Here is an 18,012-nt window from a genome sequence, read left to right as displayed (position 1 = left end):
ACATAAAATAATTTGTCAATATACTAAATATATATTTATTGAATAAATATCAACTGTAAATGAAAATTACAAAATTGATTAATTTATAAATATTTGCTGTTTATTCTTGTGTTTTCTTAAACATTTTATGGGGTGTTATGAAATTAGAACTAACTTAACATTTTGCCTTATTCTGAATTGGCAAGAATAACTTAAATTCAGCTGGTAATTCATCTTCTGAATAAAGTCTATCAGAAAAGTATACTCTTCTTATTCTACAGTTTGCATGAATTTGAACCCTTAATGTTTCCACATAATTTGTCCCATATGCACGTCTGGTGAAATCAGCTAAATTGAATTGAATCTGATTCCATCCATCGTCCAATCTCATTGGCATTGTACAAATAAAAGGTTTTACTCTAGTTGTAGATTGATAATTACTAGCACGAAATCTACGGCGTACATTCTTGTCATCAATTACCTAAATGTAATATGTAGGATCATTCACTGCTCAGTAATATATTTGGCTAGAATTAACTGATTAAATGTTTACTTACCTGAACTTCAAATGTGAAATATTTTTTTAAGTTCTTGATTATCATCACTAGAAATGGCAACTTTATGCCTAAAGTTTTTCTGGGGTCAGCCGGACAAGTGATATATGTGGTACTGACATTACTGCCCAATATTTCCAATACTAAACTTTGTATATCATTATCTGTAATTCGTTTTATGTGTCCATTTCTTACTTTTTTATCCCAAATTTGTAATGGCTTGCTACCAATGCTATACAAAATTGATAAAAATCCACTTTGAAAAGTGTTCTTAAACATGTTCACTTGTTTTTTTCGTCTTCGTCAATTTTTGTAAAACAAATTCTCTTCAATTACTTTCTTTGCACTAGGAGTATTCAAGAAATTTTATAGTTTCGTTTATAGTCACAACTTAACCTTGTTTCATTGTTTAACTTGAGGTTCACTAAAAAGTGACATGTTTTAGGTAATTTTATTTTTGAAGCAGTAAATGCCGCACCATTGCACATAACATCATTCGATGAACAAAAGCATTGTTAGTTTAAACCGGCATATTCTTTGAAAAATTTGATTTGCTAAATAACTTTAGTGATGAACATAACCTATAATATTTGTGTTTGATCAATGTTGCCGTTAGATTTACAGCGACGTAAAAAATCTCGATCGATTATCTCATCCTTATCGATTGAGTAATTCAGTATCGAAAATTTAAACGTTCATAATTATTCGAGAAATTAAACTTAGAACGCATAAAATAAAAATAATGCAATTTTAACGTTTTTACAATCGTTTATTGATGTCAAATACAAACCGATAAAGTTTAAATAAGCAGTAGATATCTACGTATTAAACAATTATTTCTTTTAAAACGGAGTTAACGATTTTTCGGCATAAAAAACTTTATCAGTGTAAAATCTTTACTGCCATAATCTATTTCTTAATTTTGTCCATAAGATTGTTCTTTTTTTGATCGACATATTATTGAAAATCACATTTTACAACTATACTCTCTTCAGGAATGAATAAGAGAAACAAAGTGTCTAACTTATTTTAAGCGCAACTTCCATTTTCTATGCTGTAACGTTAAAAACAATAATCGCATAGCATGATCTTTTTTTTCTTGCTTCGTTATTAAAAAAGAATGTTCTCATTATTCTTTTAACATAAACGCATTACAGCATCATAAGACTAAATTAACGTGGAGTTATTTTTTTTTTAACAAAAACTTTTGGATGATTTAGTCGTATTTTTATTTGCTTTCGATGAAATTATTTCTTTAACTATCGGTGCACGGTTCAGATAAACTTAACATTCTAATTATTCAAACACAAATATTAAATTTCTTCAATTGTTAGACATGTTATCAATTTAAAATTTTGTGCATTTATTTATCAATAAATTGACAAAAAGAAACAACAAGAAGCACGTATGTTGCTAAGATTTTAATAAATTACAATTCAATAATAACCAGGTATTATAGATTCGAGTATCAATAGTACAACTGTCCGATAGTTACAGATTTAAAAAGGAAAGCATTATTTGTAAAATAAATGTTTAGAATGTGATCTTTTTATTCTAATGCATCCGCGTTATCTCATGGAATCACATTTATCTTCGTATTCCGCAGAGATACTTCCACTTCATACATCTTAGTAGTTAATACTTTATTCACTTATTGTTACGACTAACTATTGTATTACAGTTTACGCGGATAAAACAGGTCCTGCAACGGGGGTACACTTTCGTAGGATTCATGTTTTTCTCTCTTTTTCCCTCTCTCTTTTCTTTTTTTTTCTTTTTTTTTTATTGAAAAAACTATGCGAAAGAGGTTGTCACTAGTCTTTTCCTTTGTTTCTTTTCATTTGGAACAGTGAATCCCACGTGAGGAAGGAAGGCCCACCTATGAAGCGATATCTCAGAAAAAGGAACATTCATTAACTCGTCCTCGAGTGACCTATAAATTATTCGGAAGGTATCGCGTTACGAAAGGTTATCTGAAAGAAAAAAGTATTGTAAATGATATAAGCAATCCTTCTTTTCTTCTATCTCCGTGATACGGAGCGTATTACATTATCGTGAAAAAGTAATCAATTACGTTACTCAAATTTAACAATCATTTGCATATGTTTTTTTTTTCTCTTTTCTTTTTTAAGGTTCATTAACATTCAAGAAACCTGTTAAATGATGCAATAAGAATAATGAATATAAGATAAGTCTTTATGCCAGAAGCATGGTATTACAATCTTCTTTTTTGTTCTTATATGGATAGAACGAAGTCCATTTCTCGACATTATCTTCATTCATTATTAGAGACTCTTTTTTTTTTCATCACCTTAGTATCGTTATAAACTTTTGGCAATAAGACAAAATTCGACGACGTTGTTTCTAAAGTGTTATCTCATTGTCTTCTTGATTACAATCAAATCAAAACGTATTTCCTTAATAATCATTACGCAACGGGACAAATTTTGAATTATTACCATCGTAGTTACAATTTCCAATACATCCGGATCATGCTTACTGGACCACTGGATGTATGAAAATCTGAATGTCCTTTACTTCTCAATACCTTGTAAAACACGAATGCAACCCCAGAGTGCTTCTAGGCCCCATAGAAAAGCAAATTGGGGCAATAATATGAATATATCACATTATCTTTCTTCAACTTTACAAATTTGAAAACGGAAACTCGTAGAATAACCGAGCACGTTTAAAGAGTCCCCAACCAATTTCTAAATTTTGTATTTTTTTTTCTTTTGGGTTACTTATCTGTTTTTAATTTTGTAAAATAGTATAGTGTATTCAACTTAAAAAAGCGATAAGAGTCATAAGCGTTAATTTAATTGCATGAATGTTATAGCCATTAAAAATTGATCACTCAGTTGGAGACACTTAATACACGTAACTCCTTAGAATTTCTAGTCGAATTTTGTTTTTGAAGAAATGCGCTTGTTTCGTATCTATTGTTATATACAGTTTCAAAATAATCATTATTAAGAAGGATACCGCTTTGCTCAACAAAACGGTGAACAATTTGTTTGTATGAAGTAAGATGACTTCGTTCAAAATTACTTTGAAATTTATGATAAAACGAAGATCCATGAAGTAAGCATTAATTCACTGATTTATACGCGCTCGTATTAGGTAATAAGACATAACAGACATTTTTATTCGCGGAGAATGAGAAAGCCAAGGATTAAATAGAGAAATTAAGAGATGGCCGCATTTTATCTCAGATTTCAATATTTTTTTCACTTAACATTCCTATAATGTTTTCTCATGATCATAAACCATGACTCTCTGGAAAATGACCATTTCAGTTACGATGTCTAAACAATTTGTTTCATTGATTGTGGTCCTATCAATGAAATTGTTATAATAAATATAATAGAATCGTCGACCACTGTTAGGATCACAATCTTGATCAAGCACCAATAATACCTCTTATCTCAAGACGCTACTATACCTTTTAAGCGTAGAAAAACGAGTTAAATTATATACTCAAATCATATAAGCAAGTTCTACGCTTTGTACCATACTTGTAGTCGTCGCAGAAATCTATTAAAGGCTGCTGCGATCGATCGGTTCTTAGAGGAAAGAAAAGGCATTTCTGTTACATTAGTGGTTCATCATTTATTGGTGCTTGAGCTATTTCTTCATGCGATTAAGGCACTGCAAAAGATTGATCCTTCATAAAAAGCTATTGATCTTCAAAATCCGCGATCCGTTAAGTTAAAGAAGCAATGGCGTAATGTATGAAGATCGAGAGTCATCGGTGATTGAATGTTTGAAGTTACCGTGTAATAAGGCCCAGAGAGATAGATTGAGAAGAGTCATTTTCCCTCCGATTAGTTCATTCAACAACTGTAATATATGTAAATACATTAATAAAAGTAGAATATATAATTAATACTACATAAAAAAATAATTTAAGAAGAATACATAAAAGCAACATACATACTAATAAAAGTAAAAACTAGTAATCCTGATAAATAACGAGAAAAATATTAGAAACACATAATGACGGAACAGTACACTAAAACTTTGTGTCTGTTTATCCAATAAATTAAGGAAAATTCAATCAAATCATTAATTTCAAAACATTTTTTTCATAGCGTTCGAAAAGATTCAATATTAAGGTTTATTATTAATATTACTATTAATACTAAACCTGCAAGGACATTTTTTTCAAACATATCTTATTCTCATCAATGACTTTATGAAATGTGTTTAAATTAATTTTCCTTTGCAATGCCTTAAAAGGGCAATTGTAAATTAAACTTATAGAGTACGTCTTAAATACTATTTAATTACTTATCAATAGCTCCATCCATTATGTTGTTTTTAACTTGAATGCTAATGTGTATTCCGTCTCTAGACGCACCTTTATCTTTTTTTGTTTGTGAGTTGGATGCATTATCAAGACCCAGCTTACTTAAAGTACGTAGAGCTTTCAATGCTGCTTGGTTACGGCTCGCTGTTCTCGTCGGTCCATTGCCATGACAAACTTGTGGTGGATCTGTACTTAATGTTACAAGCGATAGATATTCTTTATTTACTGCTCCCTGAAAACAACATACAAAATAAGCAAGCTTTTATTAATTTAACTATTCTACATTGATTCATCCTTCCATTTAGAATTACTACTCCTGATATAGACTTCGATATTACGAACAATTACGTGTTATCTATTAAAGTACAAAATAAAATTTTTATGACTGTGTCTACCTTAGGAAAATCATTGAATTCCACACTGAAATTAAATAGCTGAGAGAGATATTTCAATTGATCTTTGGGAGAAACAGTGGCTGGGTTTTGTTGCTGTTGTCCTCGTAGTTCTTCAGCAACAATTTGTACACTAGGTCCGCTACCTAATTTAGATTCCTGTCCTCCGTCCACTAATAAAAGTCCAGGTACTAACTGACGTCCAATAGTTCCTGATTAAAGTTAATAAATTTTCAAAATACCCATATATAACAAATAACATGTATACCAGGGTCTTTAAATTTTCTCATTCATAATTCGTGTTGAATGAATATCATACAAATATTTATTAGTTTCTATATCATGCATATGTAAATGTTACTACATATCATTTTATGTCTCACCTCCAACTGGTGCATGAGATTGAGTTTCATTAATCTGTTCATCTTCCAAGAAAGTGACTTTCCTAGGCTTTTGTTCAGTATTTTCACTTTCTCCCGTTTTAATCGATGGCTTCGTAGGTTGTGGTTGGGGCTTACTGTAACCTAGTTGCGCTAAAAGGGCTTCTGCTGCAGCTCTTTTAGCTATCTTTTTATTAGAACCCATTCCTTGAGCAGAATGTTGTCCCATAGTAACCTCCATAACGAATTCTCTTCGTCTTGGTACACCCTTTTCTTCGATCAAGGTATAAGTCGGGTCTTTCTCTCGTTTAGCTTGCTGTATTTGAATCAGTCGTGAAACTGGGTTAAGTTCGTCCGCAGCGTCAGATCCAGATCGTGGTTCTTGATAAACTTTTATAAGGTTCCGTGACTTCTTCTTCGTTGCTGGTGGTTTGCGTTTCACACGCCCCAAACGACTATGAATAGTTTCGGGCAATGGAGGCAGACGATTGAGTTCTTCTAACATGTATTCCGCTGCGTGTCTTTTCGATACCTGCATGTTACGTCGTAAAATATATCATGTGCAAAGATATTTTTTATTTTTATATAAAGAATTGTGTACGAAACATTTTATATTTTGTATGAAAAACTTACTTTTTTCGAAGGTCCTTCTCCTAGTGTAAATTTATCTCCAACAGTGCATTTTGTACCGAATGTTCGAATATGAGGCTTACCAAATTCCGATACAACTTCAAAACTAACAGGTAAGCCACGTTTTAATGCTTTTTCGTAAACTAATGACACAGGACTCTTTAATTCGGCAATCGGATCTTTAGTTTCAGTTAATGTACCGTTTTCACCGGTGTGACAATTAGTTGCTACTTGTTCTGGTAATGGCAATTGGCGCAATTCTTCTAAAGCTTCCCTGGCTGCATCATGCCGTGCTGCTTGTCCTGTTAAACCTCTACCAATAAATTCACGTTTTCCTACCTATAAATTAATGCATTTAATATAAGTTAGAAGCATTTGTATTAAAGGTACAATTACAATTACTACTTTCTCACCTTCAAAGATACGAGATACCACGGAGGTTCCGTGTGGAAACCACGACCATACGTAGGATAACGTGGATATTTGAATACTGGAGGGATCTGTAGTAAACCATTAAAATATCGCTGTATTTCTGGTGGTGGAGCTTGTCTAAAAGTATAGACAGTAGCTTCACCTCTCTTCATAGCCAAAGCATTTAATTCAACAGTTGGTGGCAGATTACCTGTAATAAATAATATAATTTTTAAATTCAGACAAATTTATAATTTTATAATTTATAAGAAGAAAGTAATACGCAATTACCAGGACCACTGAAACATTTTCCCAGATGCCCAACTCTCATTGCCTTTGTAGGTTTCGGTGGAGGCCGTCGATACCAGGTCTTTGTCAATGCTTCATTTGCAGCGCTATGCTGAGCTTTTTTTATGGCCGGACCTTCAGCAACATATTCCTCATCTCCGAGCTTCAGTGTTACCGTAAATCGTTTTTTGTGCGCTGGTCCTTGTTCATTAGTCAACCTATATTGGTGCTGAATCTTATTAAAACGTGCTAACTCATTCAATAAGCACATTGGTGTTTTTTCTTTCATGTTTGCCAAAGCTGAATTAGTCACGTTAACGTGATTTTGAGTAGGTGGACTTTGATCTCTGGACTCTCCACTATTTGTCTCATTAGTGGTTTGTTTATTTGGTTCTATACTTTGTGGTTGTTGGATGTGTTGCTGCGGAGGAGGATTTTGTTGTTGTGGATACTGTGGTTGTTGTACATTTGGATTTTGTAGAGTCACAGAGACAGTATTTGCTTGATCTTTTAGACTGACACTAACCATGGTGCCTAAAGGAAAAGTAAATTCAATTAATATTCGAATTATAAGAGTAATGTACTGTTATATAAAAGTAAATTCCAATTTATCCAACATTACCATTTGTATTATGTGCATTCATGCCCATCAACATTGGTTGTCTTGGATTTCCATGTGGTGGTCCAGGGGGATGTTGCATATGATGAATATGTTGTTGATGGGGGGGCATGGACAGTATTTGTTGATGTGGATTCCGATGCGGTAACGGATGCTGAGGCTGATGTAAAGGGGCCATATTTGCCTGCTGCATGGGACGCATCGGACCACCCATTCTAATAAAACATTAAGTGAAATGAAAATTACTTAATTACTTACATATTATGTACTTCTGTGCACACAACAAAAAAATAAGTTTACATGTATAAATAAAATTAACACAAACCTGTTGTGATCTCGAAGTTGATTTTGCATTGTGTGATGTTGATGACCTAACATCATGTAAAAAAATATGCAAAACCTGAAATTAACAGACAATTCTGGATAGAAAATTACACACAAAATTTATTTAAAATGACAAAACTTTAAACATCATTTAATCTGAGATAGTCCACTTACAATGAAATCGTTTTTTTATATAAATGTCATTATGAGAAAATATAAAGATGCGCAAGTTTTTTCAACAAAATAGTACCTGTTATTTAATATAAGCTAATATATTACGCAAAATGACTTCATAGCTTCAAAAACAATAACTAAGTCAGGTATGCATTTGACAGTACTGGTAAATGTAAATCAGGTTGTCCATATTATGAATCGAACATGAAAAGTTTATTCGTAACAGATGTATGTAACAATGTTAATCGTGGGAAAAGAATTTCATTTCCCTAAATGAACTAGTCAATAGACAATGGGCTTGGCCCGGCTATTTGGCAGCGGAACTATGCGGTTGAATTTTCTTACCGAAGTTTGTTCTATTTCACGAAAATTTTCAAAGTATTCAGCAGCGAAATTTCCGGCGAAACAGATCTGCCACTTTAGAGAACACTGCCAGGCCCTTTATGCGGCTATTGGCAAACAGTAAAGAAAAATCGTCTGTAGACTAAAATGCGGCCATTTTGATGTGGGCCTCTCGGACACCGTCTCTCAACCCCTTCCAAAGGACATCCTACTTGCCGATTTTTTTAAAAGTCTGCAATATCGATTACAATTATCGATACCTCTCGTTTCTTGAAATTACGAGTTATTATAACAATAATCTTCTGTTTTATTTTTAAATGTAGTTTAAGAGCCACACCAACAAAAAGGTATTTTGTTCGATACGTTATTCAAATTATTAATATTTTTTACTCCGGTGAAATATTCTAAATACAATAGGATAACGTTGTAGTCCTAGACATTCAAATTTTAAAATCAACGTAACGGATATAATCAATAATTATTACTATTTTGTATTGTTATTTGAAATTCAATTAGTGAAATTCGATAAATTTGCGAATATAGAATTAAATTAAAGCAGAACTTGAGAAAAAAATACATAAAATAAAAGTTGACAGTAAAGTCAATTTCATATGTCAGTTAATTTCATGAAAAACGCAGCATAATGAAATACTTCAAATGAATGCTTGATAAATAAGTATTAATAATTTTTACGTTTTACATATTTTATGCTGTAAGCATAATTCATTTTATTATTAATAATAATAAGTGATTATTCATTTTGACATGTTAAGATATGTTTTGATGTCTTATTGAAAAGAATTAGACAAAAACTCATATTTATGCATAGATTCCCCGTTGACTACACAATAGATTTTTCTTTTGTAATAATACTATAAAAGAACTTATGTAATCGTTCAATATATAAAATAAAATTGTGTAGGTATATAGATTAGTTAACCAAGAAGCACAAGAGAAAATTTGATTGATATTCTTGTGTAAATGTTATCAGTATTATCATGGTGTATGAACTGTCATTTCTTATATTCCTTGCATTTATAGAACCTTGTTTCATTCGTATTTGTTAATCGTATTACAGTAGTTCGAGAATTAAGTTTAAAACAATACTAGTATGAAGTATTAAAGATAACCTACATTCGATATTGATTATTTTTTTGTTTCAATTATTTAAATACGTTAAAATGAATTCATATTTTCAATAGAACTATTCGATTCGAATTTGTTTAATATTTAATCAAGAAAAAAACATTGCCGTATAAAAATGTTAATTAAAATATTGAGTGGACCTGTGTTATATACATTCTTACAAAGAGCCTAATAGATACAATATCAGTTTAATAATTTTTTGAGCTAAAATTATATGTGTAAATAACACACCATAGAATGTTTTATTATGTTTCACTTTATTTTTTTTTAAGCTTATTTGCTATATTTTCTTTTAAAATATAAACGTAAAAATGGAACAATCATTTCAATATGAGTTTTGTTAATAGTAACCATCAATATATGCTTATTTACAATGGTATATGTACAATAGCGCACATACTAATACATTAGGTACAATGAAAGAATAATTAACCAAAAGTATTTTGAACAATACAAGTAAAAACATATGTAACATGGATATAGTAAATTACAATTTGAACTGAACTTAGAGGTAAATTGAAGACATTTGCTGGAAAAAATGATCTTAATTTAATGGACTGCAGGGCATTAAAAAAATTATAAACACTATTATTTCTGTGGTCATTTCCATCAAAGTATATAATTTAGGCTTTTTTAATGTGCAAAAGTATTAAATTTATAGATTTCCTTTTTTTTTTAATGATTCTTACATATTTGAATTATAGAATCCATCTTCATGAAAAAAATTATAAACAAATATTTGTTTATAAATTTACAAGATGCATTATCTTAATGAAAAATATTACACAGTAGTTTTCTACCCTTTTGACATGTCTTATAATTATTTTCATTTAATTTGCTTAATTAAACACTGATATATTAAAAAATTACAATTTTCATAACAAAAATTTTATAATTGTATTACTTACTCCGTCATAGTTTCTCTTATCATCTATTAATTCATTATAGAATCGCACTTTGTGTTATATTCATTCAACTTTCTTATTAATTTCTCTTTGGAGCCAATAAGCGTCTAGCATCATTGTCTTCAAGACTCAGCTAAGCTCCATTATTATAAAATAATTTATTAAACGTTTAACGGTTTCAATTAATAAATATTATTTGATATACAATTTCACTACTAGATTTACAAAGAGCAGAATATAGATATATTTAGTGTCCCTGTAAAAAAGTTCAGGTTGATTATCTTACTTGAAATTTATTCTTTAAATATAAAAGGGCAATAATTATAATATTTATATAAAAATGCATTCAGAGTGAAAATTAATGAACAAGCCCCCTTATATTTAAATTTAATAAATTTGTAATTTAATGATACACATGATATGTTGGAATATTTATTAACATGCCCTTTAGAAATTTCCTCCCTTTTTATGTAAATAATGATAAAATGACTAAAGACTGATAATGATGAAATGATTGAAATTGCTCAGGAAACATGTTCTAGCATGCATACAATGTTCATGATCTATTTAATTGAACAATATGTAAGATAATCTTCCTGATAACTCAATCTAGGACAATCTACTTAATATTTGGTCAAATCACTATCACTCCTTATAGATAGTAACAAGTGACTTTGACATCATTATTTATATAAATCATTGCTATTACTGTATACTTTTTCAACCCACTTCTACTAAGTTTCAAGTAGCAAACTTTTATGAGAATTATAGCTATGTCAAATACGCCTGGTTTCCATCAAATGTTTGTAAATTTTTCCATATAAGACTGCAATTTATTGTATCAAAGACATTTTGTTATAATATATTTTCATTTTTACTAGCAATTACATTTTATTCGCAAGTTCAATATATTGTCACTCTTTGGTAGGAGTTACACATTGAATAAAAATCATCGAAGTGGGTTAAAAATACATACAATCGTCTTCACGCTAATCTCTAATAGCATTAGGCACTGTCAACCCCTCATCAAAATGTTTTACGAAATGTAATTGTTGGTTGAGTTAGAAACATTAATTCTTTACTATAGTTTTCATATTTAACCAATACCGCGTGTATTGAATTTGAAAAAAAAAAAAAGATTCATTATGATTAAATACGTTCTATTTCCAAAGTATTTTAATTTAACGAATTACATGATAAAATATAGTATGCATTTTCTACTTACAAAATGTAAATTTGTACAATATCTTTTTTTTGAACCGAAGATATGTATTAAATTTTTAGATACGCGTATAAGTGTCTTTTCGTTTGTTTATAGAAATTAAACTTGAATTTACTTTCACGATATTAACAATATACACAACAAAATTTACAGAGCATATTATATGTTAATGAACTTGTTTTTCCATTTATATCCTAGATCACAATACTGTACGCTAAAACTTTCATGAAAAAAGGGAAAATGCAGTCACAGAAAGTATATAATTATTTCTTTTTTAATTTATTAAGAATCTCGATTGTGCAGCTGGTAGAATTATGCTATTCGATTAATATTGTACTTCTTTCAGGGCGCTATATTTACATCAATTTATTTAAAAAGCAGAGAAATTTAGAAATTCAATGATTAACAAAAATGAAAAGAATCTCGAATGCCTGCATTCGAGACCCTTAATTCATAGATTTTATTTTTGAAACAAAAATCACATGATGGGATGTTAAAATTGACACGTTATTATTTGGATTAATATATAATGCAATGATTCTTTAGTAATACGTTCGTATTATATAGACATATTGGATAATTAAATGAAAAACTTTAAAGTATAAAATTTGGAACATTTAATAAACAAATACAATTTTTCTATGTTGAAAAATATGAATTATGAAAACTCATACGTTATTAATATTACTAAATTACGGCTGAGAAGACATTATTGTCACAATGTACATTTTCTGATCTTTCACAGAGAACGAAACATATTTCTACCAACTGTACAGTCATAAAGTGAAAAACAAGTGAAAAAAGGAGAATGAAAACCGTATCTCCTTGGTTGACGTACAGAATGCTATTTTGTTTCATTAGATTTAACAATTATTATCACTTCACGCGCCTTGGCAACATACATCCTTAAACGCTAACACGCTTATCACTTTACAGATGTACGACTTGCTTTTATTCGGATACCTTGTATCCCATCTATACTTTCCGCATTGTTCACTGAATTCTTATCGTTTTATTATGGAAATAATGCCCTGATTATGCAACGAATTCTTAACTTATTTTTGTGGCACCATTGTGATTCACCTTGTGATTTACAGTCCAGTTATCCTCTTGTACAGTTTTCAAATATTCTTCTAGCAACGATGCCAAATTACGTCTTTTAAATCGCAACGATTCCTTCACGATATCTCGCAAAAATGCAAGTCGTATATCTAGCGTCCCTTGAATTTGGTGTAAATGTGAAAATAGTGTTGCATAATCTGAAAGAAAATTATAAAACATTATTCACATTGATCCATCTTATAATGATCTCTCGTTTATAGACTATAGATACGCATTAAAAACTCATTAAAAAGTAATACAAAAATCTGTTTCAACTTACTTGTACCTCTTCTCCGTACTTCTTTATACACAAGTTCCCGAACGGACAAGTTATGTCTTCTAATATCTTCCAATTCTTTTTTCGTCAAAATCTTCTCTTTCTCTACCTTGGGTTCACGTTTCTCTTCAACGTGATTCGACAATCGTTCGTCAACCGAATTCTCAACTTTCACACTATTTTCGACACAATCGCTAGGAGGTAGTTTGTTACATTCGTTCTTAATATTCTCCGTTTTTTCCATCTTCACTTCGTTTTTGGGGATGTCAACATTATTAACTACTGGTGTTAAGGTTGGTGGAATATCCATATGATTGTTAGTATGTTCTATTGGAATTGGTTCGAAAACTGGTATCGTTGGCATTTCTGCAAGGCCATTGACTAACTTCTCTGGCGAATTCACAGACGGGGCGTTTGATACACTAGGTGTAGAGTTTATTGTGTTGGATGGGACTTGATTGGAGTCGGCAGTCGGAGTCACTTGATTTTTCGTATCATCAACCCATGGAATTGGCGAACTCGGTGGAGTATTCGTAGGTGTATACGATGGTCTTCGTATAACTACATCCTTAGGAATTGGACCCGGTTTTCGTTTATTTGGTGGTGGTTTTGAAGCAAGTGATCCTCCTCCATCCGAAGCAGGTAGGGTACGTTTAAGACCACCTTTTGAGGTTGAGGATGTTGTGCCAACCATATCGATATCTGCTTCGTCAACCATCATTCTTTTATCTATCTTGAATGGATTACCTAAAGTTTAATCATAAAAAATTAGACACAGTTAAATCATCAACATTTTGAGAATTATTTTTCTTTATCGAGAACAACAACTAACCGAACATGTGTTGTCTAACTGGGGCACTTTCTATTTCTCTTAATGGTGGAGTCATACGTTTCAAGTATTCCTGATAATTTCCCATTTGTGCTAAGGGCATTGAGTGAACATAATCATCATCTAGTAATTTCGTATGCAACAATCCGGGTTGGAGAAAGTTGGCACGCATTCTAACAACTTGATCTAAAAGGGATTTCCGCGGAACATCAAACGCATTCCTATAGCTGTGCGCACCACGTTGTTGGTTTCTAACTAATCCAACTACAAAGCCACCAAACTCATTTAGTTGATCCCTCAATCCTGTAAACTTATCTTGTAATAGTGGATGTGATACCTGTTAAAATAGAAAATAAAGTTATACAATATAAATATTAGTATAATAAAAGTTTCATAGGTAGAAAGATATACTTACCAAGTCTTTCTTTAAAGGAGTTCTGGGAATAACCCTTACTCCCTCTGTTACCGTTGTTGTACTACCATTTACTAAATTTTTCGTCATATTGGCAGTAGCGAGTTGTTTGGAAAGAACCTCGTTACAAAGTCTGTCGAATTCAATTTTAGCTTGATTCTTTAACCGTTTTAAATAATTTAAGACACTGTAGGATAACGAATTATCCATATTATCAGGTATTAATGTTTGTGCTAATGGTGCAGGGGCACCCATTCTAGTTAAAGCTCTTCTGAGGGACTGCAATTCAAAAGTACACTGTATTTTATTATAATTTACTAATGGTACAATTTCATTTTGTAGTCATCAATGAATAAACTTACCGCTGCATAATAAGTGGGCATAGTTCTCATGTAATTCTGAAATTGCGTTCTCCATTCATTCGTTGGTTTTAGTCTGTGCACTTTAAAGAGTTCCTCCAGCAAAGGCAAAAGTACCGGATAATTATAGGGCATAACGAACAAATTCACGCATGTTAAGTTAGTGCTTGCTTTTAGATATCCAAATGGATGACCCACGTCGCTCGATTTATACGAGTTAGCGACAAAAACTTGCCAACAGATTGTTGGTTGTTTTCTGGCTAATATGTATTGTGTCAAAGGACTCGGTTCCAATTCGTATTTATCAAATGGGAGATTTTCTATCACCATAGGTTCTTGACTGGTACAAGTAAATTTTACATTTGGATGCGCTGATCTAGGTGGTAAAGAACTAGCACTAAGATCAGGCCAGAAACTTTCAGGAATCGGCCAAAATCCAACTGCAAAACCTTTCTGTGCAGATCTTGGAACATAAATCAGTCTTCTACAAGAATGCCATGCTGTATTTCCTGGTACTGTTAGATTAGGAGGATATGTTCGCGTTCCATTCGTTGTATTAGTCTCATCCTCGTTTTCATCATCGTCCGCATGCTGAGTTTCATTATTTAGGGGCGGAGGATCCGGTCCAATTTTTTCGAAATTTATCACCACGCCAGATTGAACCTTTTGTACCAAAGAATCTATACATTGCATCATCATTCTAAAAGATGTTATGCAATATGAACGACCTACAATGAATAATCAATTATTCGAATTAATATTTGTTTACTTTTACAATACGTTATATTATAAAACTATTTTTCATGCCTCCAGTAACTTCGCACATAGCATCTATAGGGGATGAATCACTCGCCACTAAACCTGTATCTCTCTCAACAGCCGGAGTTCCTGATAATCGCAGTACCAAAGAAAATAATCTTTGGTCCCATCTAAATGGCTCTTTTGTTAACTCGGATCCAGGTATAGGAGAATGCATTGGCAACGTGAACTGTAACAGAAGTTTTTGTTTTTTAATAAGCTGTTCTATAATAAAATTGAGATGAATATTACTTATATATATATAGTTAAACTTACGTCCTGATTAACTCCACTATTAGTTGTATATTTTCCTCCATCTGTAATCACAACTATTACTGATGGCTCTAAATAAAAGGGACATCTTCCTTGTCCATATGTGTCTATTCCAGTCTGCATACGATTTATATTCAAAACATCCAAAGCATGTTTCAAAGCAGCACCTAATGTTGTCAGTCCAACACATTGTAAATTTTTAAGCTCATTCATAAAAGTTGCTAAATTTTCTTTCCATCCAGCCTAGAAGAAAAAAGTATATTTTTAATTACATATTAAGAGAAAGGGACATAAATATATAAAATACGATTTCTTGCAAGGACTTTAGACATTGGTAATAGAAGGATTTATTAAAATATGTTCATTACTATGAATAGAAAATATAACAAATTACTTCATGTTTTCACATTTTTCATATAGAAAATTAATGCAAATGTTAAATACACTCTATTTTTTTCAATATGACCATCCGTAACAATGGTAACAAAGACTCAGTTAATGCTTTATTATTGAAATGTCCATATTAAAAATATTTTGATTTTTACAATTTGGAATATTTTATTTTTAGGTCAAAACTGATGATAAGGCTAATGGTTCAAGAGAGATGCAAAATTGCATTCTGTTACGAGGTTCGGAGTTCTGTCACTAAAGTTCTGCAATAATGGAGGAGTGAGAAAAACCTCCATGCAACATTAGACATTAAGACAATAAAGAATATCCATAAAAAAGTTACAATATTCATTGTCCATTGCATTGGTGATTTCCTTGATTTATTATTGTGCCAGAAATACCAGTTCTCATCAACTTCCATCCAATTCATGATAATTCTTTATTGTCTCAGGATCCACTGTCACATGGAACACTCTTTTCACTTCTCTACCATTATCAAACTGGCGACAGTACCTTAATCCTTATAACAATTTTCAACCTTGGCCCGTTCTTGAGCCATGAGCCTGATCACCATATTCAACCCTGAAATAAGAAAGGTCTTAACTTCAATTTGTAATACACTTAAGTCAAATACATTATTGAATAGTATGAAATTATATTATAGTGTTATTTGAAAAAAAAAAAAAAAAAAAAAAAAAAGAATGAATGAAAAATTAACAGAGGAAACTGTTCTGGAAGAAAATTAACGAAGGCGGATAGCAAAATTTTCAAAGAGAAGCAAAAAAATTTGTCTTATTGACGAAGTCGTTTATATCAATTTCGTAAATTTGGCGCGCACCTATCCACAGAGAAAGACCCTCGTGGGTAAGCCCCCACCCGCGTGTCACTACCCACAATGCTGCTCTTCCGTAACGGAGGACGGAAGATACGGCAAGTGCACGCTGCACTTTGCTACCTTCTTGCTGAATATAAATTATTCAGCAACCGAAGGGGACAAATAACATAGCAATCGACACGAATACATCAACTAGTCGCATGAGACAACGAATCGTAAATACGTTTGAAAGGGAAAATTGTAAATACGCGTAACGAAAAAGATATGAAACGTAGAAAAGAGACTTATGTATGGGACACTATACATGGCAACTACATAGAAAGAGACAGTGTGTATGTGTGTATGCGCGTTGTGTATGTGTGTACGTGCGAGAAAGAGAAAGATACAGGGATCTTAGACAGGAGAGAAAGAGAAAAAGACAAAAGTGCGAAAGATGCGACATGTTGAGGTCAGTGAAATACGAAGAAAACGTACCTTGATATTCTGGGGCGGATCTTCGAAGGTCAGGAGCATGTAACGATCTCCACGGCTCTCTGGTGATCTTTGTCTTACCTAAAAAAAAAAAGCGATCCGATGATTAACAGGCCAATCGAGGGAGGTAAAAGCACAGAGGCCGTTATACACGTTGCTGTTTCTGACGATGGTGCGAGGTGACGACTCGACAGTAACCACAATCGAATCTCCCGGCCGGAAAAGCTGTGTGACTAGCGTACCTTTACGAAAGTCTCCACGGCGCTCTTGGCTACATCCAAAAGCGTGGGTCGCCCGCCCAAATATGCCCTCTGATTCATGGAGGCCGACGTGTCGATCAAAAAGACTATTATGGTCATCTTCGCGAGGCGAACTCGCTCGTTCTCGAGGTCGTAACTGCGGCCCGAGACCTCCCGTAGTCAGAACTAGCTAGCTAACAGCCCTACGACGGCGTGGCGCATAGCTGCTTCGACCATTGAACGCTTCTGAATACGCTCTCCGAAAAACTTCTTTTATCGTAACGGCGCCCGCTTCGCTCTTACTCTCTTTCGATCTCTTTCTCTTTCTTTTCTTTCTACCTCTCTTTCCC

General features: G+C 32.3%; 3 protein-coding genes across 5 annotated transcripts; all 3 read right to left on the bottom strand.

Moving 5' to 3' along the window:
• Window positions 1-101: 101 nt before the first annotated feature.
• LOC108573782 (cilia- and flagella-associated protein 20) lies at window positions 102-934 on the bottom strand. Its single transcript, XM_017936263.1, has 2 exons — window positions 537-934; window positions 102-460 (listed from the first exon to the last, which is right to left on the bottom strand). The coding sequence occupies exons 1-2, from the start codon at window positions 810-812 to the stop codon at window positions 155-157; spliced, it is 582 nt and encodes a 193-aa protein (XP_017791752.1). The 5' UTR covers window positions 813-934; the 3' UTR covers window positions 102-154.
• Window positions 935-2,021: 1,087 nt separating this feature from the next.
• On the bottom strand, window positions 2,022-8,571 carry LOC108573368 (double-stranded RNA-binding protein Staufen homolog 2). Of its 3 annotated transcripts, none has more exons than XM_017935806.1 (10): window positions 8,409-8,571; window positions 7,891-7,965; window positions 7,569-7,780; window positions 6,950-7,480; window positions 6,661-6,869; window positions 6,251-6,586; window positions 5,621-6,149; window positions 5,241-5,449; window positions 4,897-5,077; window positions 2,022-2,506 (listed from the first exon to the last, which is right to left on the bottom strand). In XM_017935806.1, the coding sequence occupies exons 2-10, from the start codon at window positions 7,944-7,946 to the stop codon at window positions 2,493-2,495; spliced, it is 2,277 nt and encodes a 758-aa protein (XP_017791295.1). In that variant the 5' UTR covers window positions 7,947-7,965; window positions 8,409-8,571; the 3' UTR covers window positions 2,022-2,492. The 3 variants fall into 3 exon arrangements, with proteins under 3 accessions (XP_017791295.1, XP_017791303.1, XP_017791285.1); XM_017935814.1 differs by lacking the exon at window positions 2,022-2,506 and adding an exon at window positions 3,648-4,376; XM_017935796.1 differs by lacking the exon at window positions 2,022-2,506 and having other exon boundaries at window positions 4,823-5,077.
• A 4,157-nt stretch (window positions 8,572-12,728) lies between these two features.
• LOC108573552 (integrator complex subunit 6) lies at window positions 12,729-17,782 on the bottom strand. Its single transcript, XM_017936018.1, has 9 exons — window positions 17,666-17,782; window positions 17,427-17,504; window positions 15,731-15,970; window positions 15,464-15,644; window positions 14,660-15,384; window positions 14,301-14,576; window positions 13,889-14,222; window positions 13,060-13,803; window positions 12,729-12,937 (listed from the first exon to the last, which is right to left on the bottom strand). The coding sequence occupies exons 1-9, from the start codon at window positions 17,780-17,782 to the stop codon at window positions 12,729-12,731; spliced, it is 2,904 nt and encodes a 967-aa protein (XP_017791507.1).
• Window positions 17,783-18,012: the final 230 nt, after the last annotated feature.

The sequence above is a fragment of the Habropoda laboriosa genome, unplaced genomic scaffold, assembly GCF_001263275.1.
Source record: "Habropoda laboriosa isolate 0110345459 unplaced genomic scaffold, ASM126327v1 scaffold20, whole genome shotgun sequence".
Classification (NCBI taxonomy): domain Eukaryota; kingdom Metazoa; phylum Arthropoda; class Insecta; order Hymenoptera; family Apidae; genus Habropoda; species Habropoda laboriosa.
Note: the sequence above shows the minus strand (reverse complement) of the source record. Positions and strands in the feature narration are given on the sequence as shown.